At 52.2% G+C, this 19,461-nt stretch overlaps 1 protein-coding gene across 8 annotated transcripts in view; it reads right to left on the bottom strand.

The window, feature by feature from the left end:
* CUX1 (cut like homeobox 1) overlaps positions 1-19,461 on the bottom strand; it is a 354,106-nt gene that overhangs the window by 101,504 nt on the left and 233,141 nt on the right. For all 8 annotated transcript variants that reach the window (XM_044232791.1, XM_044232795.1, XM_044232794.1 and 5 more), the window contains exon 9: positions 4,360-4,408. In XM_044232791.1, coding sequence (XP_044088726.1) covers positions 4,360-4,408 — 49 coding nt within the window. The remainder of the gene's footprint in view (positions 1-4,359; positions 4,409-19,461) is intronic.

The raw sequence follows: 19,461 nt of genomic DNA, 5'->3' as shown, positions 1-19,461 counted from the left end.
GTCATCTGTCCGAGAGACCCCTCCGGGCCCCTGTACGAAGGCACCCTGCCTGAGACAATCAGCTCTTTCCTCGTCCTTCCCTTTTCTTTTTTCTTTTTAATATTTTATTTATTTGACACAGAGAGAGAGAGAGAGATCACAAGCAGGCAGAAAGGTAGGCAGAGAGAGGAGGAAGCAGGCTCCCCGCTGAGCAGAGAGCCCAACTCGGGGCTCGATCCCAGGACCCTGAGATCATGACCCGAGCAGAAGGCAGAGGCTTAACCCACTGAGCCACCCAGGTGCCCCTCGTCCTTCCCTTTTCTGCCTACAGAAGACTTCCATTCTGTACAGGTCCTCGGAGCTCCTTTCTGTCTGCTGGATGGGCTGCTGCCCGATTCATGAATCGTTGAATAAAGCCGATTAAGAGCTTCAAAATTTATGCAGTGGATTTGTTTTTCAGCAGTGTTCTCTCAGATGTGCGAATTACCACCCTCGTTCTGTAGATGGGGAAACACCCCAGGAGCCTAGGGGTTCATTCCAGGCCACATGGCTTGGAAGTAGGAGATCTGGGATACAAAGCCAGCTGTTCCCCACTGGAACCCAGAAACCTTGGTCCAAGCAAGCGCCGTGCCTTGCTGGGAGTTCTTCTGGCTCTTTCCCTCAGGGGCAGGGGGCGAAGCTGTGCTTCCAGCTGATGGTCCCCCCACTAGGGCAGCCTCCTCCGTCAGATCAGGCAGGTTAGCAGGAGGAGGGCCGCTCACAAAAAGGACCTTCTCCTGCCCCCGGCCGGGGCTCTGTGCTGCCAGCAGCTCCCATCAGAGCCGATCGGAAAGGTGCACGGGTGAGGGTACAGCTGGCCGAGTGCCAGAGTGGCCGAAGCCCCCAGGTGGCTTTCCACGGTCGCAAGGCGCAAAGCCGGGGCTTCTTATTTACCACGCGGTCTTCAAAGCTCTGAATCATCACAGCCACCAATTAAGGCGGTGAGTATGAAGGCAAGTGCCTTGAAGTTTGACGAACAGGTGCACATGAGACCCCGAGCTGTCGGCCGCTGACTGCTCTTCCCCTTTTGCACGATAGAAACACAAGTGCTGTAGCCGTGAAACAGCTTCAGGTCTCAGTAGAACACTCTGACTATAAACCTACTGCAAAAATAATGTTATATGCCAATGAACTAGTAAATTGCTCCTCCTGGGGATTTCCCTTGATGGGAAAGGCGGCTGCACCAGATGTCTGGCTGCGCCTGCACAGGGCGCGCCGCTCCTTCGTCCCCCTCCTCCTGCCCTGTCGCCGCCGCCTCCTCTCTGCCGGGGACCGCCTCGCTGCAGGCCCCGAGTCATCCTTGCCCTGATGTAGCATGACAGCTGCTCTCCTGGCTTCCAGTCGTTCCACTCCCGACTGTTCTCTCATGTTCCGCCAGGGGGATCCTTCTAGAACACAACTCTGACGTCTCACTCCTGCCCAGGATTCTCCACCATGCTCAGAAAGAGGCCTTCCACGCAGAGGCCCGACGTTCAAAGCCCTCCCCCAAGCCTGGATCTAGGTCCCCTCCTGTAGGCCCACTCTCCCACCCTGCACCTCCTTACTTTGGCTTTATGGAATGGCCTAGAATGTCCAGGGCTCACCCTGCCCTTCTGTGCCTGCCTGCATTGCTGTCTTCCTCCTGACCACAGAGTCAAGTGCAATTCCTCCTCCTGTTCCCTCTGTGTTTGATCCCTGACCTCACACCTTCAGCAAGGGCTGGGCCGCATCTCCCTTCACAGCTCCGGGGGCACACAGGTCTGGGCATCTCTGGAGAGCCAGGACTGACAGAAGGCTTCTCTACTCAAGACTAAGACCGGCCTCCAAGTGTGCCCATGACCATGAAAAAGCCCGACTCCTTCCCTGAGCCAGGCCTGGAGAGCTACAGGACAGGATCCGCGATGTCCCCACCTGAGGGCCTTTCCCTTTGTGACCCTGTCACATCCCAAGTTCCTGCAATTATTCCTCTGGTACTTGGGTGTCAAGCCCCAATGTCTTCTTTCCCTTGTTCCCCAGAGATCAGGCATGTCCCCAAACCTCCTGATTTCTTTCGTTGTTAGGGTCCCTTTCTGGTCCTGGCTGTGGGGTGGAGCCCAAGTGGTACTCCACGTCCCAGATGTCCTCATAGTGTGCTTTCCAGAACATGTTATAATTCTGTGGGCATGGACTGGTTGCTGCAGATAGGTGCAGAACTCCACCTCCTTCGTTCTAGAAACTCTACTTCTATGAATGCAGCCTGAGGTTGCGTTCATTTCTCCGGGCAGCCGCACCAGGCTCTAACTCACCCTGCGCTGTCTGTAAGAACTCACTGATGCTTCTCCCATGCCCACCGCGCTGGTATTTCCCCAGCACGGGACTGTACAATTCTCCCACCAAATACACGCTTCTCCAGCAACTACAGATTCATCTAGGCTCCTACTTCGTACTCGGGCATTTTAGCCTCTAACCCTCTGAGCAGTCGTGCAGAGGAAGTACTAGTTATCATCCCCCCCCTTTCTTTCTTCTGTTTTAAAAAAGTTAAAACTTTTTAATTATGACAAAATATGCAGAACATACACGATCTTAACTAATTTTCTAGCGTCTGCTCCGGCACTGTTAATTAAGGGAGTCCACGCCGCCGTTCCGCTGATCTCCCCAAGTTTTTCATCCTGCGGAGCTGAAACTCTGTACCCACTGAACAAGCCTCAGCCTCCCTCGCCCGGCACCCGCCAGCCGGGATTCCGCCCTCTCCGTGACTTTGACTCCTCTCTCCCTTAGCGTGTTCGCAAAGTTCATTCTTTTCCTTTTCTTTTCTAAAGAACTGCTAGCGGGCCACACAACCAGCACACACAGGGCTGGGACCCGAACCAAGGGGTGGCCCCTTTCTCCGCAGTCCCGCCTGGTGTCTCCCAGGACTGAGATCCGGCCAAGCAGCCTTCAACACTTGGAGAGGCACGCCAACTTGGCCGAACTCCTTCAGTACCTGGGGACTGCCGCAGAGCCAGTACGGGACAGTCTCCCCAGCCTGCGGCTGTCTGTTGCACAAACCCGGAGCTGAAACCCCAAAGCACCGTCAAAAAGAAAGGCGCACTCGAGACCGGCCAGGAACAATCATGGATGCGCAAAGGGCAACGGGCTGACGGGAGAGGGTGAACCTTTCTCGGACCTCCTTCGGAGCTAAGGCCTTTGCAAAGTTGAGCAGCGCTGAGTCAGTGCGAAGGGGCCAAGTCAATTTGTTTGCAACTAAAGGTAAACAAACGCTAAAGCACTTTGGGGAGGTGAAGGGGAAGCAGCGTTGGGCAGCGAGGAGCTGTGTGGACACGGGTGCGTCTGGGAGCTGGGAGGGTCTGAAGAAAGGCAAAGTGACCTCTGTTTGCGTCCCGGGTTCGGAGGGTGGCCGCGAGGAGCGTGGGCTCCAGGCCCGGCTCCACACCGGACCAGCCACTGACCTCAGTTCCCCTGTCTGTAAAGTGGGAGTCTTTAGAGCGGCAACCCGGGTGGGCCGCATGGAGGTTCAGAGGCTCAGTGCCTGGGATGCGCTCAGAGGAGAACCAGGCACAAGTCACTCGGGAGCCGTCGGCCCTTCTTGCGACGGACAGGGCCACTAATACACCAAGATTCCACCCGAGGCAAAGCGCTAAGCTTTCCTGCGCCTGTGGCCACAGCTGGTGCCTTCTGAGGCCCAGAGAGCGATCTCAGCTTTGGCTGTTTCTCCCCACGAACAGAGGAGCTAAGCGGGGAGACTCTTTCTTTTCAAAGCAGCAGCACCGTTCGCTAAAGCGCAATGTTTTCCTGCTTGGCGGCGTCCTCGGGGAAGAAGTTAGGGGTTCTGTGTTTGTGTGGGGGGCAATGTTCCAAGTAGCTGAGTATTTATTTATGTGAGGAGGCCCCATGCCCTGTGGCACCCGATGCGGGGCTTGAACTCATGACCCTGAGCTCAGGATCTGAGCTGAGATCAAGGGTGGGACGCTTAACCGACTGAGCCCCCCAGGCCCCAGGCGGCTGTGTGTAGAGCCGCCCTGTTTTGTGCTGGACACAGTGCCAAGCACGTTCCCCAAGGCCCCTGTGACTCGCTGGTATAACGCGAGCCTAACGGCTGCCGTGGCACCACAGTCGGTCACCTGAGAAACGGATTAAGAACAAGGAAAAGCAACAGCCACTGTGCAGTCACCGAGGGAGTCTGGGACGCTGGGACCACAACCGAACACTCTGCCAAGGGACCTTCCAATCGCTTCCCGTGACATTGGGAAAAGCATCGACATTGACAATCACACGTAAAAAATATGAGAATAACCGGCCTTCCAACTTAAGATGCATCTAGCGAGACGACATACGTGGCTACGTTGTTGGGATTTTTAAGCCTGAGGCCGTGAAACATCCTACCTGGTTTGCTCTTTCAAGGTCCGTCATGATCATTTCAATTTCGTCGGCCCTAGAAAGGTGAGAGAGGGAGAGAGAGAGAACGAGCCGTTAGTGGGCAGTGGGCGGGCTCGGGGTGACCACAGTTCCCAGCTCAGCACAATGACCTGCACCCTGGACCTGTGAGGGGCTCCGCTGCCCACCTGGAGGAGGTGTGCTTGTGTTGTGGGAATGGCCACCCTGCCCTTGGGGGCTCCAATGTCACTGGGGAGACAGAGCCACTGAAATACGAAATAGAGTGTGTCCTACCGGGAGTTTGAACAGAGCGCCCTAAAAAAACAGGAGGCAGAAAATTCTCAGGGGAGGGAATCTGGGAAGGCTTCAAAGGAGGGGATGTGTGAACTGGGTTTTGAAAGACAAACAGAAGTCTGCCAGGGTGGGTGAGCCACAAGAACGTGGAGAAGGATGTGGCAGATGGAAACGGAGGCTGGGGGACTCTGTAGTCGGCTCTGTGAACCACCCAAGTTCACGGCCTTCACCTGGCTGGCTCGTGCACGTGGAGCCGCTAGGGCCTTTTCTCCCTTTTTCTGTTTTGAAAGTTTTCCTTTGAGTCATCTGAAGGCAAATACATGATTCCAACATATAACATCATGAGAGAGAAATGAACACTGAGTTCTAATAAAGGCCTAATTTCTTTATTAGCAGAAGAGTAGAACGGGCTACCGTCACGGCCCCATCTTCTACGGGACTGCTCCCCATGGCCCATCAGGAGGCCAAGGCAGAGAGTGGCCGCCACCCAAGGAAGACTCAACGGGGTCATGGCAGAAAGGGAGCCCAATGTCACAGCCACAGATCCTTGCTGGGATTCAGGGGCCCCCAGTCCATCTCCAAGGAGAACTACAGGCCCCTGTGCCCTCCCTGGTGCTCTACAACAGGCCCTTCCATGAAGCTCTTCCCACCCCTCAGCCCCAGGGCCCTCTGCTCCGACAGCTCCCACCGCCCGTGGGAAAGAGCCTTGGACTGCATATCTCCCTGGCTTGCCCTCCACTCCGGGGACCGGGGACCGCATCTCCTACTTCTGCCCCCACCCCCAGCACTCCCCAAAGCCTCCTGATGGCTCCATCTCAGGAACTAGTCCAGTCCCTCCCCTCCCCACACAGGCTAGAGGGGCGGTCTCCACACAGTGGGAACCTTTTCTCCTGCTCCCTCATCTGTGCCGGTGCAGGGCTTGGCTTCTGGCCGGAGACTGGGGTCCTGGAGGCAGCGTGTCCAGCCAGCGGTGGGCCAGTCTTCCCCCTGGGCCAGCTTGGGGCCCCTGGCACAGGCCCAACTCTGAGCGGGTCCTTCTGTCCCTGAAACCTGCTTGTGTGGCTCTCACCGGCGCCCAGCCTTCACATCAAGAGTTGGCTAAACCGGCCTCGGGCCCTGGCTGGGCTGGTTTTGCTCTTCGCTGCGCCCAGCGCTCCCTCTGGCCCCGAGGCCCTTCCAGACGAGGCAACCGTTTCAGGTCCCGGCAGCCTGAACGGGGTAACAGAGGCCCCGTGATCAGGTTCCGCGCTCATTAGACCTGTTTGAAACAGTATCCTGCTTCCAGCTGGGCCTGAACAAAGTCTGAAACAACTCTTCAAATGGCTTCGTGAAATGAAGCTGTGTTTAGGGGAACTCTGTAAAGAAGACCCAGCCTGGGCCCCCGCCGTGAAGTGCTGGGGGCGGGGGGGGGGCAGCGACATTAGGAACCGCCTCACCAGGCAAATCTCTAAGACCTCTTGGAAAAGCCTCAGTACCGCAGAAGGGAGTCTGACTCCTAAAGGGCAAAGAATCAATTGAAGGGTGAAAGTCTTAAGCGGGACAGAGGCTTCCAACCAGGTGCAAAACTTCGCGGGGCTCAAGGTGAAAGAAAACGTTAATGGCTTTGTCCGAAGGCAACTGCCATTAAGCATAGTTTGGAGCTTTAGTCAGACGGTTAATCATCGCTGTGTTTACAAAACCCGGATCTGCGCGGTGATTTCCTCGGCCACCACAGGCAGAGCTCACTTACTCCCTCCGTCACCCCGTGACCGTTTCCCAGCACCTGCCAGTGTCCGGGCCCTGGTCGGGGACTACACGACAGGATGGGCCCGTAGACACACGGCTCCTGCCCCGTGTTTGTGGGAGGGGGCGGGAAGGCATCGCGGCCAGCCTGGGAACCAGAGCTGCAGGCCACCACGCCTCAGTTTCCCCCTGGACAGATCCAGGGAGCCCGACGCTCAGTTGTCAGTCTGCAGGGCAGGGGCCTGCCTGGAAGGAGCCGGGATCCTGAGCCTGTGGCAGGGAGGCTGTCCTGCGGGGTCCTCTGTGGGCCCCGATCTCCTTCCGTCCCTCCGCAGCACGCAACCTTGGCTTTGCACCTGCTGTTTCTTTGGCCGTTCCTGCTGCCTTCCGGCTTGTTGTTCCGTTCGACCTGGATAGATGCAGCTGCACCCACCCTGTAAACTTTCTTTGGTTCCTTCGTTTGGTGACTCTGTTCTTCCTGCTGCATCGTTTTTCAGTTGCTCCTTGTCTCTGCTCTACGTTGCTCACACCTTCCTGGTTTGCTGGAGTATGCTCCCACGCTCGTTTCCGTGCCTGCGCTCCATCTGTATTGCTTCAGATCACAGACACTGTTGGGTTTGGGGTCTGTCTTCCGAGGGGTGTTCCCCTCTGGGGCTCACTTCCCCCTCGAGTACCAGCTACTCCTGGCAGTGCAGGCGGAGGAAGGACAGAGAGGCAAGTTCTGCTCAGTGTCTCTCAACAGGAATTCAAGAAAAGGAACACAGCAGGTGTTCAATGCACTTTGCTGCGCGTAGGGAGGATGAGGGTGGGGAGGGTCCAGGCCCCCGGAGTCTCAGTGGTAACTCCCCTTCATCTGGAGAAGCCTCTGGCCGGGCTTCAGTTCTCAGAGCGAGGCTGCACGAGGAGCTGCCCTTGGTACAGTTCCCCAGTCCCGGGGGCTTAGAGAGAAGGGGTGGACCTGTGGCTTCCTGGGGGTCCAGTGGCCCACCCTTGCCTATTTTCAGCCATTCCTCACTTCTTGCCTGGCTGCTGCCAGTGGCCAGGGGCCAGTTCAGGGTCCAACACATGCTGCAGAGAACACAGGGTTTCCTAGGGTCCTGGCTTCATCTAGAGGCAGCGACGGGCCAGGCTGGCACGCTGGGGGCTGGGAAGTGGCAGCTGGCTCCTGCCTGGTTTGGGGAAATGGGTGGTCTGGAGAGCCTCCTCGCAAAGGCAGACTCTCAGAATTTCTTCTCAGACAGCCAATGGTTGTGGACACCCATTAATATCCCGAACATCCAGAACACAGTGCATCATTTCCAAGGGATTTCAAGGCACTTATTTAAAAAAAAAAAAATGAGTCACACTAAAACAGGAAGGTGCCTTCTTGGCAGTCTGAGGCAATCCCTGGAAACGAATTTCAAGTTTTTCCATCTTCTGGTCAGTTTCACTTCGGTTACTAAGCAACCGGTAAACTGACCAAAATATTGAACCTGATAACAACTAGTGCACTTACCTTTTCATTCCAGGAGCAACTCTCAGATCTCCAAAGGTTTCAAATGATAATCAAAACACTGAGCTCTGTGGTTCAGGAAGTGTGTGTGCATGGGCGGGGCGGGGGGTAGCTATTCAACACTAGGCATCCTGATGAAGACAGGGCTCAGAGGGGCTGCGGTTCCCATTCACAGAATGGACCAGAAGCCACCAGAGGAGACAGTGGAAGTAACCAGGGATGCTGGGAGGGAGGAAAGGCTCAGATTCGTATTTTTAAAAGTCTGGAGGCTCATGGCTGGCTTTTCCAAGGGGCACACTTCTTCAAAGGTCAACGGAGATACAACTAGCCGGCTATTTCTGTGTGATCAGGGGTGTGGCCATTGACCGGTGTGGACGAGGACCAAGATGGCGGCCCTGGAAAGCCTGTGCTGGCGTCGTCTTGAGGACACACCTGCCACAGAGTTCACTTCCCTCCAAAGTGCTGCCCTTATTCCCCCCGCCACGAAATTAATCCTACCAGAGACACTGCCTTTAGTAATATGAAAATGCCCAGAGGTTAATACCACTGGAAACTTCCTCCTAGAAGGGAGTCACGAAGGCCACTGCGTGTCCTTTTGTAGCACGGGTGTCGACAATGGTTCAGAGGCTTTTCATTCTGCTCATTCTGAGTCCTGCCTGCAACCGGACCCAGAGCCCGACATTAGCCTAAAATCGTTTCTTTTCCAGAGTCTGTAATAGCTACGCATATTGTTTGCTCAGCGAAACGATTATAAAAATTTGGTTCCCTCACCTTTTCACGAGCTGACAAAACAGCTTTCGCTGATCTGTTAACCCGCACTACATTATTCTCTGCTTTGGCTTCAAACGGCGGAGCATTTCTGCTTGGCCTGGAACATGCAGTTCCTTCAATCAGTTCCCTACAGATCATGCTGGGGTGTCCTCTGGCCTAGCACATGATTTTCATGAGGAACTTAGAAGGACACGGTCAGTGACAGGAGGGAAATGACTTCCACTCTAGGCCCCTGACGCTAAGGGACGGCAAGGCTGGCATGGATTTCAACTCCAAAGAATCACAGCCCCGTCTGGAGCTGTGAAAACAAAGGGCATCCACAGGACAGCTAGAAAAGCCTCCGGGGCGCCCTTCGGGTCCGCGTGTCTCCTTGGACCCAAGTCAAAAGCCAAGAGCCTCAACAGGAGACTGTGAAGTTCTTGGGCACCCAGAGAAGAAGCACTGAAAGATGAATTCTCCCCGCTTTAAACTTAATAATTCTATATGAGGATTTTATAATGGTGTATTTTTTCAGTATTACAGTGAAAATGTTTAAAAAAAATTTTTTTAAAAAGCCCTAGGATGTTTAATAAAGTGACTCCCCACTTCCCCCCACCCGTCCTGCTCACTGCCGACCCCAGAGGCCTGCCCTTGATAGGTCTCTGCCATCAGGAAGGCGGTTACTTTCCTGACATCTTACACCCCAGGCCTGGCTCTTTTAGCACAGGGGGCAGAGGTGACGCAGAAGCAGGGCTCCCTGGACTGGGTTCAGAAAAAGAAGGTAGGAAAAGGAAAAGGAGGTGGCCAGGGGGCCAGATGTTGAGGAAGATTTCTTGGCTATGGTCTGGAATCCCCTAAATGGGGAGTGTGGGGGGGTGGGGAGGATTTCTCTGGAAAGGTAGCTCCCAGCCCCTGCGTGGGAATGCAGTGTTACCGACAGGAAAGGTTGGACCGCAGAGTCTCCTGTGAGAGTCAGGGCAAGTCTACATCCCAGAGGGCAGAGTTTGCGGGCCTGAGGGAGGACCTTCCAGACAGAGGAAAGAATCACAACGCGGTGGGTGCCCGTTCGAGCCTGGAACAGCTTCTCGGTTGTTCTCTTGGGCTTTGGAGTGTCCTGTGCCCTTGTGTGCCCATGATGGGGCTGCGTCCTCCTGCCTTTTCCTGTCTCTCAGTTCTTTCTCTTGGACGATGGCAGTGACCAGCACTCCCAGAAGCCCACGACAAAGCGAGATGGCAGCGGGGATCCCTGCCTGGCGTCTGACCGCCAGGGCAATGCAGTCATGTTGCTCATTTCGGACTTTAATGGATCTGTTTTGTTCTGTTAGTGAAATATCCAACTGTTCCTATTTTATTAAGACTTTTTAATAAAAGATGGATATTGATTTCATTAAGTACCTTTTAAAAAAGCACTTATGGAGCAAATTAAAAGGTTTTTCTCCTGTGACTTGCTAAATCGGCAAATTACACCAACAGTTATTTGCCCGTTTGGTTGTGGTTAGTGTGCTCCCGAATTCTGTGTGCTGACATTTTATTTAGTATTTTTTTTTTTTTATAAATACTTTTATATGAGATTGGCTTTCAGGTTCTTTTGTCTTATCTGTGCCAGGTGAAGTCATATGACATACTCTGAAAGCATTTCCCGCTCTCTGTAGACAAAGCCAGCTATTAGAGATTTGACGATGCTGCCTTTTTTTTTTTTTTAAAAGGTTTTATTTTCAAGTAGTCTCTATACCCAGCATGGGGCTTGAACTCATGACCCTGAGATCAAGCTTGCCTGCTCTACCGACTGAACCAGCCAGGCGCTCTGACGGCATTGCTCTTAGAATACCCAAGCTCGGACTCTCTCTGTGCAGTCTGCGCGATGCTGCTGGACGTGTGAGCCCGGAGATGTCTCCACCCGCTGTCCCCCTCCCCCGGCCCGCACTGGCCTGGCCACCACCTCTCTGGGAGGGCCTGGTCAGGCCACGGACTAGCCCTTCCTTCCAATGCATTCCCTGGCGGTTTGTGGCCAAATCCCGTCTGCAGGCCACCAGTCCGCTATGTTCGGAGCTGTGGATTCCAGGAGCTTCTTTTGGGCTTGCTTCCTCCCAGGAAGGCCTGAACACCCCTCATGCCCTTGAGGGCCCAGGCCCTGCAGGGAGCAGAGGCTCAACAGCAGATTACAGAACCACCTCCCATAAATACCTCGGCTCCTTCTCCAGATTTCAGGCCATCAAGGCTTCCAAACAAACAAGCCTGAGAAAGGCCCCGCTTCCCCATCGGAGCCACTGGGCTGGGGAGGACTCTGCTCCTGGCGGATTTTTTTTTTTAAGATTTTATTTATTTATTTGACAGAGAGAGAGAGAGAGAGAGAGATCACAAGTAGGAGGAGAGGCAGGCAGAGAGAGAGAGAGGGGAGGAAGCAGGCTCCCCACTGAGCAGAGAGCCGGATACGGGGCTTGATCCCAGGACCCTGGGACCATGACCTGAGCTAAAGGCAGAGGCTTTAACCCACTGAGCCACTCAGGTGCCCCCTGGCGGATGTTTTTTAAACCCGTTAGTAACAGGCATCCTGTGTAAATGTCCTCCTGAGGCTCAATCAGTTAATGCTCTCGTGGCTTCTTCAGTCCTGTTCCTGGGAAATCTGCTTGGCCACACGGCTGTCCCCTCTGCTAGGGTCCCTACAGGTGGCTGTCGTCACCAGTCACTGTCCACGGTTCAGCCCTGGTGGCTGTCCTCTAAAAAGCCTCCTAGCAGCCCTGCTCTGCTCTGTCCACTCATTTTTGCACTTATTCTGGTCTCCAAGTATCTTATTCATATATTGATCACTCGCTCACTGCTGTGATCTCAGAGAACACAGCGGGGGCACGCTAGATATTGGCCGGCTACATATGCAAATACGCAACATCTGCGTGCTACGGAAAGTCCACTCTGCACCTGACAAGCAACCGTTCGTGGGCTGGTGTTTTATTTTACTTTTATTTTTTAAAAAAGATTTTATTTATTTGGGAGAGAGAGAGAGAGCATGAGTAGGGGGAAGGGCAGAGGGAGAAGCTGAGCGGGGAGCCCGACACAGGGCTGGATCCCAGGACCCTGAGATCATGACTGGAGCAGAAGGCAGATGCTCACAGACAGAGCCACCCAGGCGCATGGGCTGGTATTTTAAAGAACAGAGGGCGTAGGGGTATTTTGCCAAACTGCACACATGACTTTTAAGGAAAGAGTCTGTAAGTTGCTGTAAGGGCCTATTTAGCCAGAGGGATTCCATCTTGGGTTAAACAGTGATTTTGTTGTTTATGCAGTAAAACTTAAACTGACCCTGCCCCACCCCAGGAACTTATTTAAAAACAAGTCCCGGGAACCAGTCCCAGGTAACAAAGCCCAAATACTAGAGTGGGTCAGGCCAGGTGGAGACATCCAATGGCGGGGGGGGGGCGGCATACTGTCTCCCTAGTTACCAAGGAGTATGGGCCCTGCCCTTTGGACGCCTTTTGGGCGCCAATTCTGACCAAGGTGATAGGCTGGATCAAATATCTACTATAGGGTAAATTGTAATTCAATTGGTCACTTATGTGTGACCTAGCATGACTGTGCAGCTTTCTCTGTGTGTTACAATCTCATTGGCCACCTGTGCATGGGCAGGCCCAACCACATGGCCTTTGCCCTTAAAAGCTAGTCTGTGAAGCAGAGAAAGGTCACCCTCTCTGTAAGAAGCGCGGCCCCCAACGTTCGGTTTGATTCTTGATGCTTGGCGCGAAATAAAGCTTTGCTTGACCTTCGCTTTGTATCAGTCTCGCTCCTTTGATCACGGGCCCATTACTGGGGGACCTTTCAGTTGCTTTTGCAGATTTAAGTTTCTTGCCACTTTTCATAGCCTTGGAAAAAGCGGAGAACGATCTCCTTGGAGAAAAATGTATGTCAAGATCTGGAATGAGGCTCTGTTTTGTGCACTGGACTGCGAGCTCTCTGGGATAGGGCCAGTCAGCCTGGCTCCCAGCGTTTCCCTGTGCCTGACACAGAGCTGGGCACAAACTGGGACTCGGCAGAAAGCGGGGAAGGGTCTTCTGGACAACCCTGTTGCGTATGACCAGACCTATCTCTCGTGTTCTACCCGTGCTGAGCTAGTTCTGCCCTGGCAGGAGTGGCGGGCAGGGGTGAAGCCACTTGGCTCCCTTCCAAGCCTCCGATCAAACATGTCACTCCCTCCCGTCAAATCAAGGGCCCAGGCAGAGAGAGGACTGCGGTGCTTAACCTCCAGGCCAAACGTTCCGGAAATTGTGGGCCTTCTTCTTATTGCAAATGAAATCGTGCTCAGACAGTGAAATGGCCAGAACGTCACCTCTGCCTGCTCAGAAATTAACCACAATTGGTTCGTTTTTCTGACCATTCTATTTCAGCTTAAATGATACAACAAGTAACAAAATCAATTGCAGTTACGTCTCCGCTTGTCAATCCCAATGGGAAGAAAACTTCCCTTCTGGCCCCATTGTTTAGCTGACTCGGTTTCGTCCTTGTTTAGGTCAATCTGTGGCTAGCTGACCGATGAAATGGTCTTCTCTGGCCTGCACGAGGCTTAGCATTGGGCCGAACTAACAGGACAGCTCCAAGCAGCCCGTCCCTCGCCAGGGTCTGACCCTCCGTGTGATCACAAACAGCCTATGACTGTCACTCAGGCTTCAGTCATCTCTGGGCAGGGACACGGGACAGCTGTGGCTGACAATCAGATTATGAGACTGCATAATTCATTCTGTTTGGCTACCGAGACCATCCAAAGCCTCTTGGGACAAGTGTCTGGATGGAAGTTTGGGGAAGGCTTCTTGCCATTTCTCTAGCGTTCTAGCACGGATGCTCTCAAAGCAGCAAGGAGCAGGCTGGATGGAGATTTCTCTCCTTAAACCAAGTGCCGGGGGCCCCTGGGAGGATGGAGGTCCTGGAGGTGAAATTAGGGAAGATTGTGGTCTGGAAAAGCAAATGAGCGTGGCCTGTGGAGCAAAGAGGCTCAAATTCTTCCCCACTGCCTTAAATGTTTGACCTTGGGCTGACTCGTGAGCTGGACAGCCATCTGCGCCGCAGGAATAATGCAGCCTTTCTCAAGGAAATTGGCACAGGATAAAGTAAGAGCATTGCCGGGGTGGAAAAGGGTGTTGCAGACCAGGACTCACGCACATAACGGTTCTTACTGTCGCGCGTGAAAACCAGGATCTTTCTCTTCTGCCCAGGGCTGATTTTCAATACCCGAGAACATTACAAAGATATGCAACACCACCTAAAGGGTGGCTTTTGCCCAGAATTTCCGGTCGGAATCTGATCGAGCTTCTAGGTTCAACGACAAACCTACAGGAATTAGAACCCGGGACAGAAGAAGGCGCTCAACCACTTCCGGAGATGCGGTCAGCGAAACCCGGACTGTGGGAAACTCTTCAGGACAAACGAGCCAGTTTCTTACGCAAACAAACTGCCAGGAAAGGAAGAAGAAGGGGAGGGGGGGGTCCAGAAAATGAGTGAGGCATACTAACCAATCCCAAAGTCCGGATTTTATCTGAATTCTGAGCCCAGCAAACTAAAAAAAATTAAGCCGTCTATGACTGGGGGTAACTAGAAATGTAAGAACTGAATTATTATGAAATTAGTTTTTGATCTGATGCAAGTATTGTATAGAAGGAGAGTCTTTACATAAGGTCGACATGCTAAAACATTTAGAGGTAAAGGGAAAGGATTCTGGAAGAGCCTAAGGATAAAACGGGGTGGGGGTGGGGACCTGCATGACAGGCGCCCCCTAATGGGGAGATCTGGAACTGCACCCAGGCACCTCGGGGTCCTGTCATCTACTGTGTGTTGGAAATTTTGCACAAAAAGTAAACTGAAAAAAGCATAAATAAGAAAAGCTACGACCCTCACAGCAGTTTTGTATCCTTCCAACACCAGGCATGGACTAGTGAAGCCTGTAGGAGGTCGACCCTGCCACCCCGTTTGGGCAGAAACAAGGGTCAGAGCAGGCAGGCGGCTGCCGTTGAGCCCCAGAACCCCCAGCAGTGGGGGGGGCCTCTGTGCCGAAGTCCAGCTCCGCCTGGACTCCACACTTTGCGGGCTTGTGTGAAGTCAATTAACCCCCAAGAATCTCAATTTACTTGCTCAGCAAAGGGGAGAAAAATAATGCACACGAAAAGCTCATCTCCGTAAGAAAAACATGGATGGAAAGTCATACGTGAGTATTTTTCTTTGATCCAGAGAAAGACTGCTGTGACCAGAGAACGGGAGGAAGATGAACTCCAGACGGAACACCCAGGTCCCGCGCGCGCCCCCTCACTGCTTGCATTGCGTCCGTGCCCCCGGGGAGCCAGATGGCCAGGACGAGGGACCTTCCAGCAGAGATGAGATCTACACCAGCAGCCTGCGGACCCAGACTGCTGCCTGCTCACTTTTAGTCTTTAAAGCGATGTTAGGGAGGGGCCGCCGTTCGTGCCATTTTTTCATGCACGCATTTAAGTGTCTCCTGAACGCATTCAGTGTAGGCTCTGTCAGCACATCCTTCCGGAGGCTGGAGCCCTGCTTCCCCAGTCTGAGCCCTGGCTCTTCCAGAACCCCCTTTCAGATTTTTGTTTCTCTTTCCCTGTTTGCTTACCCTGCAGCCCTGCCTACAGCGGACAGGCGCTGGCCCAGCTACTGGCCCGAGGCTCGAGAGAAGGCCTCTGATTCCGGGCCCTGCCCCTGCTGCTCGCCGGCCCCAGGGGTGAGCAGGACACGCTCTGCTGCTGGGAGCCACAGGCCTACAGGAGGAAACCACTCAGATTTCACAGGTGGGGAAACTGAGGCCCGGGGCAGAGTAGTGACGGAAGGGGCTCATGGTCCCAGGGAGCAGTGGGCCCAGGGCGGGAGCTCTCCTTCTAGTCTCCAGCATCAAGAATCCTAATTACCCCCCTTCTCCCCTAAGTACTACTTGGTAGGATATGTTAAGAGGAGGCTTGGTGGCGGAGAAGCTAAAACTAAGAATAAAAACAGTTCTCGTTGCATCCCCGCTACGACGTTCTCAGCTGCTCCTCCCTCCTCTCCTCCAAGCCCACCATCAAGGCGACGGGCCCCAACCTTGAGCGCCCTGCATGTGAGCCAGCCCGAGGTGGCCTCCGCCCCCAGGGCTGGGAGGCGAAACTGGAGAACAAGGCAGAGGGGCCCAGCGCCCCTCAGGAAAGACAGCATCTTTCCTCTTCCTCTCGCTGGCACCAAAAGTCTGCATTTCGGCCGCGTAAGTGCCTTTTTTAGGGCAACTTGAAAATGAATAATTCAGCGGTTCCTATTCTACTTGTGAAGTGTTAGACAAACAATCCAGACGGGGCCAGACTTGCTGGCCCCACGAAGACCGTCCCTTCCCTTCGTTCTGACATCATCGGGTTTGGCCATGAATCTTTAAGAACACCCTCCATCCTGTCTAATCACTAAAATACCACAAAGGAAGTTCACAATACTTAGACACCGGGGGGTGGGGGAATAGAAAGGTTAATTGCACATAAAGTTTTCCGTCGTAGCCAAGCAAACAGTGCATCAGTCCCAATGATACGGAACTCTTTAAAAACCCTACGTATGGGATGTCTTAGTCACTCCAGGCTCCCGTAGTTGAGCTTTTTTTCTTTTTTAATTTTAAAGATTTATTTCTGTATTTTAGAGACCGGGGGGAGGGGCAGAGGGAGAGAGAGTCTTAAGCAGACTTAGCACTGAGCATGAGGCCGCACGTGGGGCTCGATCTCATGACCCTGAGATCATGACCTGAGCAGAAGCCCAGAGTCCTTTGCTCCAGACGCCCCCCCACAATGGAGCTTTTTAAATTCAAATCCAAGGCCTAAAAGTATCTTCCCCACAGAGTTCTGCCCTTGAACTCCCCTCATCTACCCTAAGTGCCTCAGGGAATCTGTGTTTTGTGTTAAGGCCACTTTCGAATACTTTTTTGGAGGTTGAGGTGATGACAATTTTAAATGAAACAAAAAACCTTCCTGGTTTTATTACAGAATTCATTTGGGAAGGGATTCCTAGTGGACGAGCCAAACCCTCTTTCACACGTCGGGGCCGGAGAGCCACAGCTGATGGCATCTCGAGGCCCTGCCTCAGGAGGACACGTACAGCCCACAGCGGCCTTACTGCTCGGCTATGCCTGTGATCACAGTAATTCTGGACAGAAAACTGGATGTAGTCGCTTTTCAAACAAGGTAGGGGCCCCCCAGGTTTAACCTGTAGGAGAAGGACCCCGAACACCCAGGGGATCAATTTCTGAGATCAGTTAAAGTTAAACAATGCATCCGATCCTCTTCTGCCTCTCTACCTACTTGTGATCTCTGCCTGTCAAATAAATAAGTAAAATCTTAAAAAAAACGGAAAAGAAAAAAGAACTTTCCAGACATAAGGCACAGTAAATGATAAAGCACAACAAGCTTGAACTTGTCTTAAATCCTGAGGCAGGAAAATCTATAAAACAGGTAATATAAAAACGTACAGAGATGCAATATATAGAATATAATCCTATTATAAAACCCACTACAGCGCTCGGAGAGCAGGGCACAGGGAAGGGGTTCTAGCACATGGAACTGGAAAAGCAGGTCACGGTTGAACTTGAATGGGGGAAGCGCTAGATTGGCCGCCGTGAACAGGACAGACACTCAGAACCCAGAGGCTCCTTTATTCTCCGCACAGAAATAAGAGAGACGCTCCTTTCAAGAACAGGAACAAAAGAAGAGGATCGGATGTCCTGGTTGTTGCGAAAGGGCGCAAATGCACTATTTGTGGGTGATACAGTCACATGCTCACCAAATCCAAGGGGTTCACTGCAGCAAATGAGCAGAGATAACCCATGAGTTCAGCAAAGCCTCAAGTTTTTTGGTAAGGGCAAAAAAAGAAAAAAGAAAAAAAAAAGATACAACTCCCATGTGCCAGTAATAAATATCCAGAAAACAGAAGCTCTATCTTACCTACAACAGGGATATAAATATTAAACACATGGGAATTAAAAGAACACGGTATAAATTCCATTTCTAGAAAATCGAATTATAAAATGCTAGTGGCAAAAGAAGTTGACGACATTTCTTACTTGCAGTTGCATTAAAGATAAATAAATTGTAAATTCTTCTCCCAAGCTGATTAATGAAACTTGGTGAAATGACAAGTTGTGTACCAAAAAATTAGGGGATGAGAATACCAAAGGTTCCCCCCCCCGCCAATGATCTATCGATCGATCTATGGATCAATCTGTTTAGAGTGGGGAGGGGTGGAGGGAGGAAAAGCAGAGTCTATGATGAGTGTGGAGCCAGATGCAGGGCTCGATCCCATGACCCTGAGATCATGACCTGAGCTGAAACCAAGAGTCAGATGCTCAACCAGGCACCCACACCGGAGTTTTTTTTTAAACCAAAAAAAAAAAAAAAAAAAAAAAAAAAAAAAAAAATCCCAACAAGAGCAAAGTGGGTGTGCAAAATACCCAAATGGAAAACAGAGACATGAGCAAAACACCGTGGTGCTTATTAGAACAGAAAGCTGATCAACAGAACGGCATTCCGGACAGGAATCCAGATGTGTATGTCGATGTGTATGTTGGATTTCTCCAGTGTTCGACACCAGCGGAAGGGATTGTCAGCCACTGTGGGACGAACTGGATATTCACACGAGGAATAACAGACAGACACGTACTCTACCTCATATGCCAGAAGGAATTCCAAACAGGCTGAGGTTAAATCATAAAACAATACTAAGAAAATGGATTGGGAAGGAAAGACCATCTTCCACTATTGAAACTGCACTGAAAATGACTTGTGATACGTCTGATGGGATCTGTCTCCTATAAACTGGATAGAATACCTCTGGACAGGGAAATCACTAGAACGCACATGAAAAGAAAATCACTTAAAAATGTGAGTAATTAAAATCCAGAATATGTGTAGAAATTACTACCCTGTTTCCACTCTAGCCATGTTCTTGGGATGTAAGGAAACACACAGGGTAGAGAGACAGGAAAATACCGAGTTTTGTGCTAACGTGAGGTCCCACCTCAATGGCAGAGGGATGGTGAGAATCACTGCAGACTGCCCCTTGTCTTCTGGATTTGCCACGGAAGGTCTGAGACAAGCAGAGTTTCTTCTCCAGGCCAGACTAGAGTTCTGGGCTTACACCCCTGAAATTTGGGCTGGGGTTGGGGGAGAAGCAAGCTGAGCTGTTCTCGCAAAACGGTCCATCCCTCTGCAAAGCAACAAGCTAAGAAGCCTTAAGACAGTCTCTCTTTGGCCCTATGATCTATCTTTCTGAGAAATAGTTTTGGGGATTATTTTTCTGAAAAAAAATTCATCATGAACGACCCAAATAACCCAGGCGCTCACCAAGCAAGAGTGGTAAGAACGGTTACATAAACCTTAATTCACTGAGAGAAGAAAATACAATTTTGCCACCAAAATGACAAATCAGCAGATGAGCAGGTGTTACAGGAACCGTACAAGTGATGTCAAGACAAAAGGACAAAGGACAGTATACAAAGTAGAAAGTCCTGAGCTCGTCCGTCTGTGTCACCAACGTGCGTGCGCGGCTAGTGACGCGTGTACCCACTGCCACGGGCATCTGAGATATGTAGACGTGTCTATTCTTGAAACCGGCTAGGGAGAGACAAAACATGGCTCAGGTCTCATTTTTCCTATTGAGATGGCTAATTACTGAACTGTGAACAACGGAGCCAGGCCTGGTGGCGGGTCACGAAGCCTTCTCGGTAGCGGCCAGCTTTGCCACAGGAGCCGGAGCACAGGGTGTCAGACACGTTCGCAGGGATGGCGGCAGCTCCCATTGCCTGGACCCTGGCAATGCGACCACTGAACACTTTACACCTATTAACCCCTGGGAGCTCGCGTGGAGGC

This window comes from Neovison vison, chromosome 14 (assembly GCF_020171115.1).
Source record: "Neovison vison isolate M4711 chromosome 14, ASM_NN_V1, whole genome shotgun sequence".
NCBI classification, from domain to species: Eukaryota; Metazoa; Chordata; class Mammalia; order Carnivora; family Mustelidae; genus Neogale; species Neogale vison.
The sequence above is the reverse complement of the archived record's forward strand: the minus strand, read 5'-3'. Positions and strand labels throughout refer to the sequence as shown.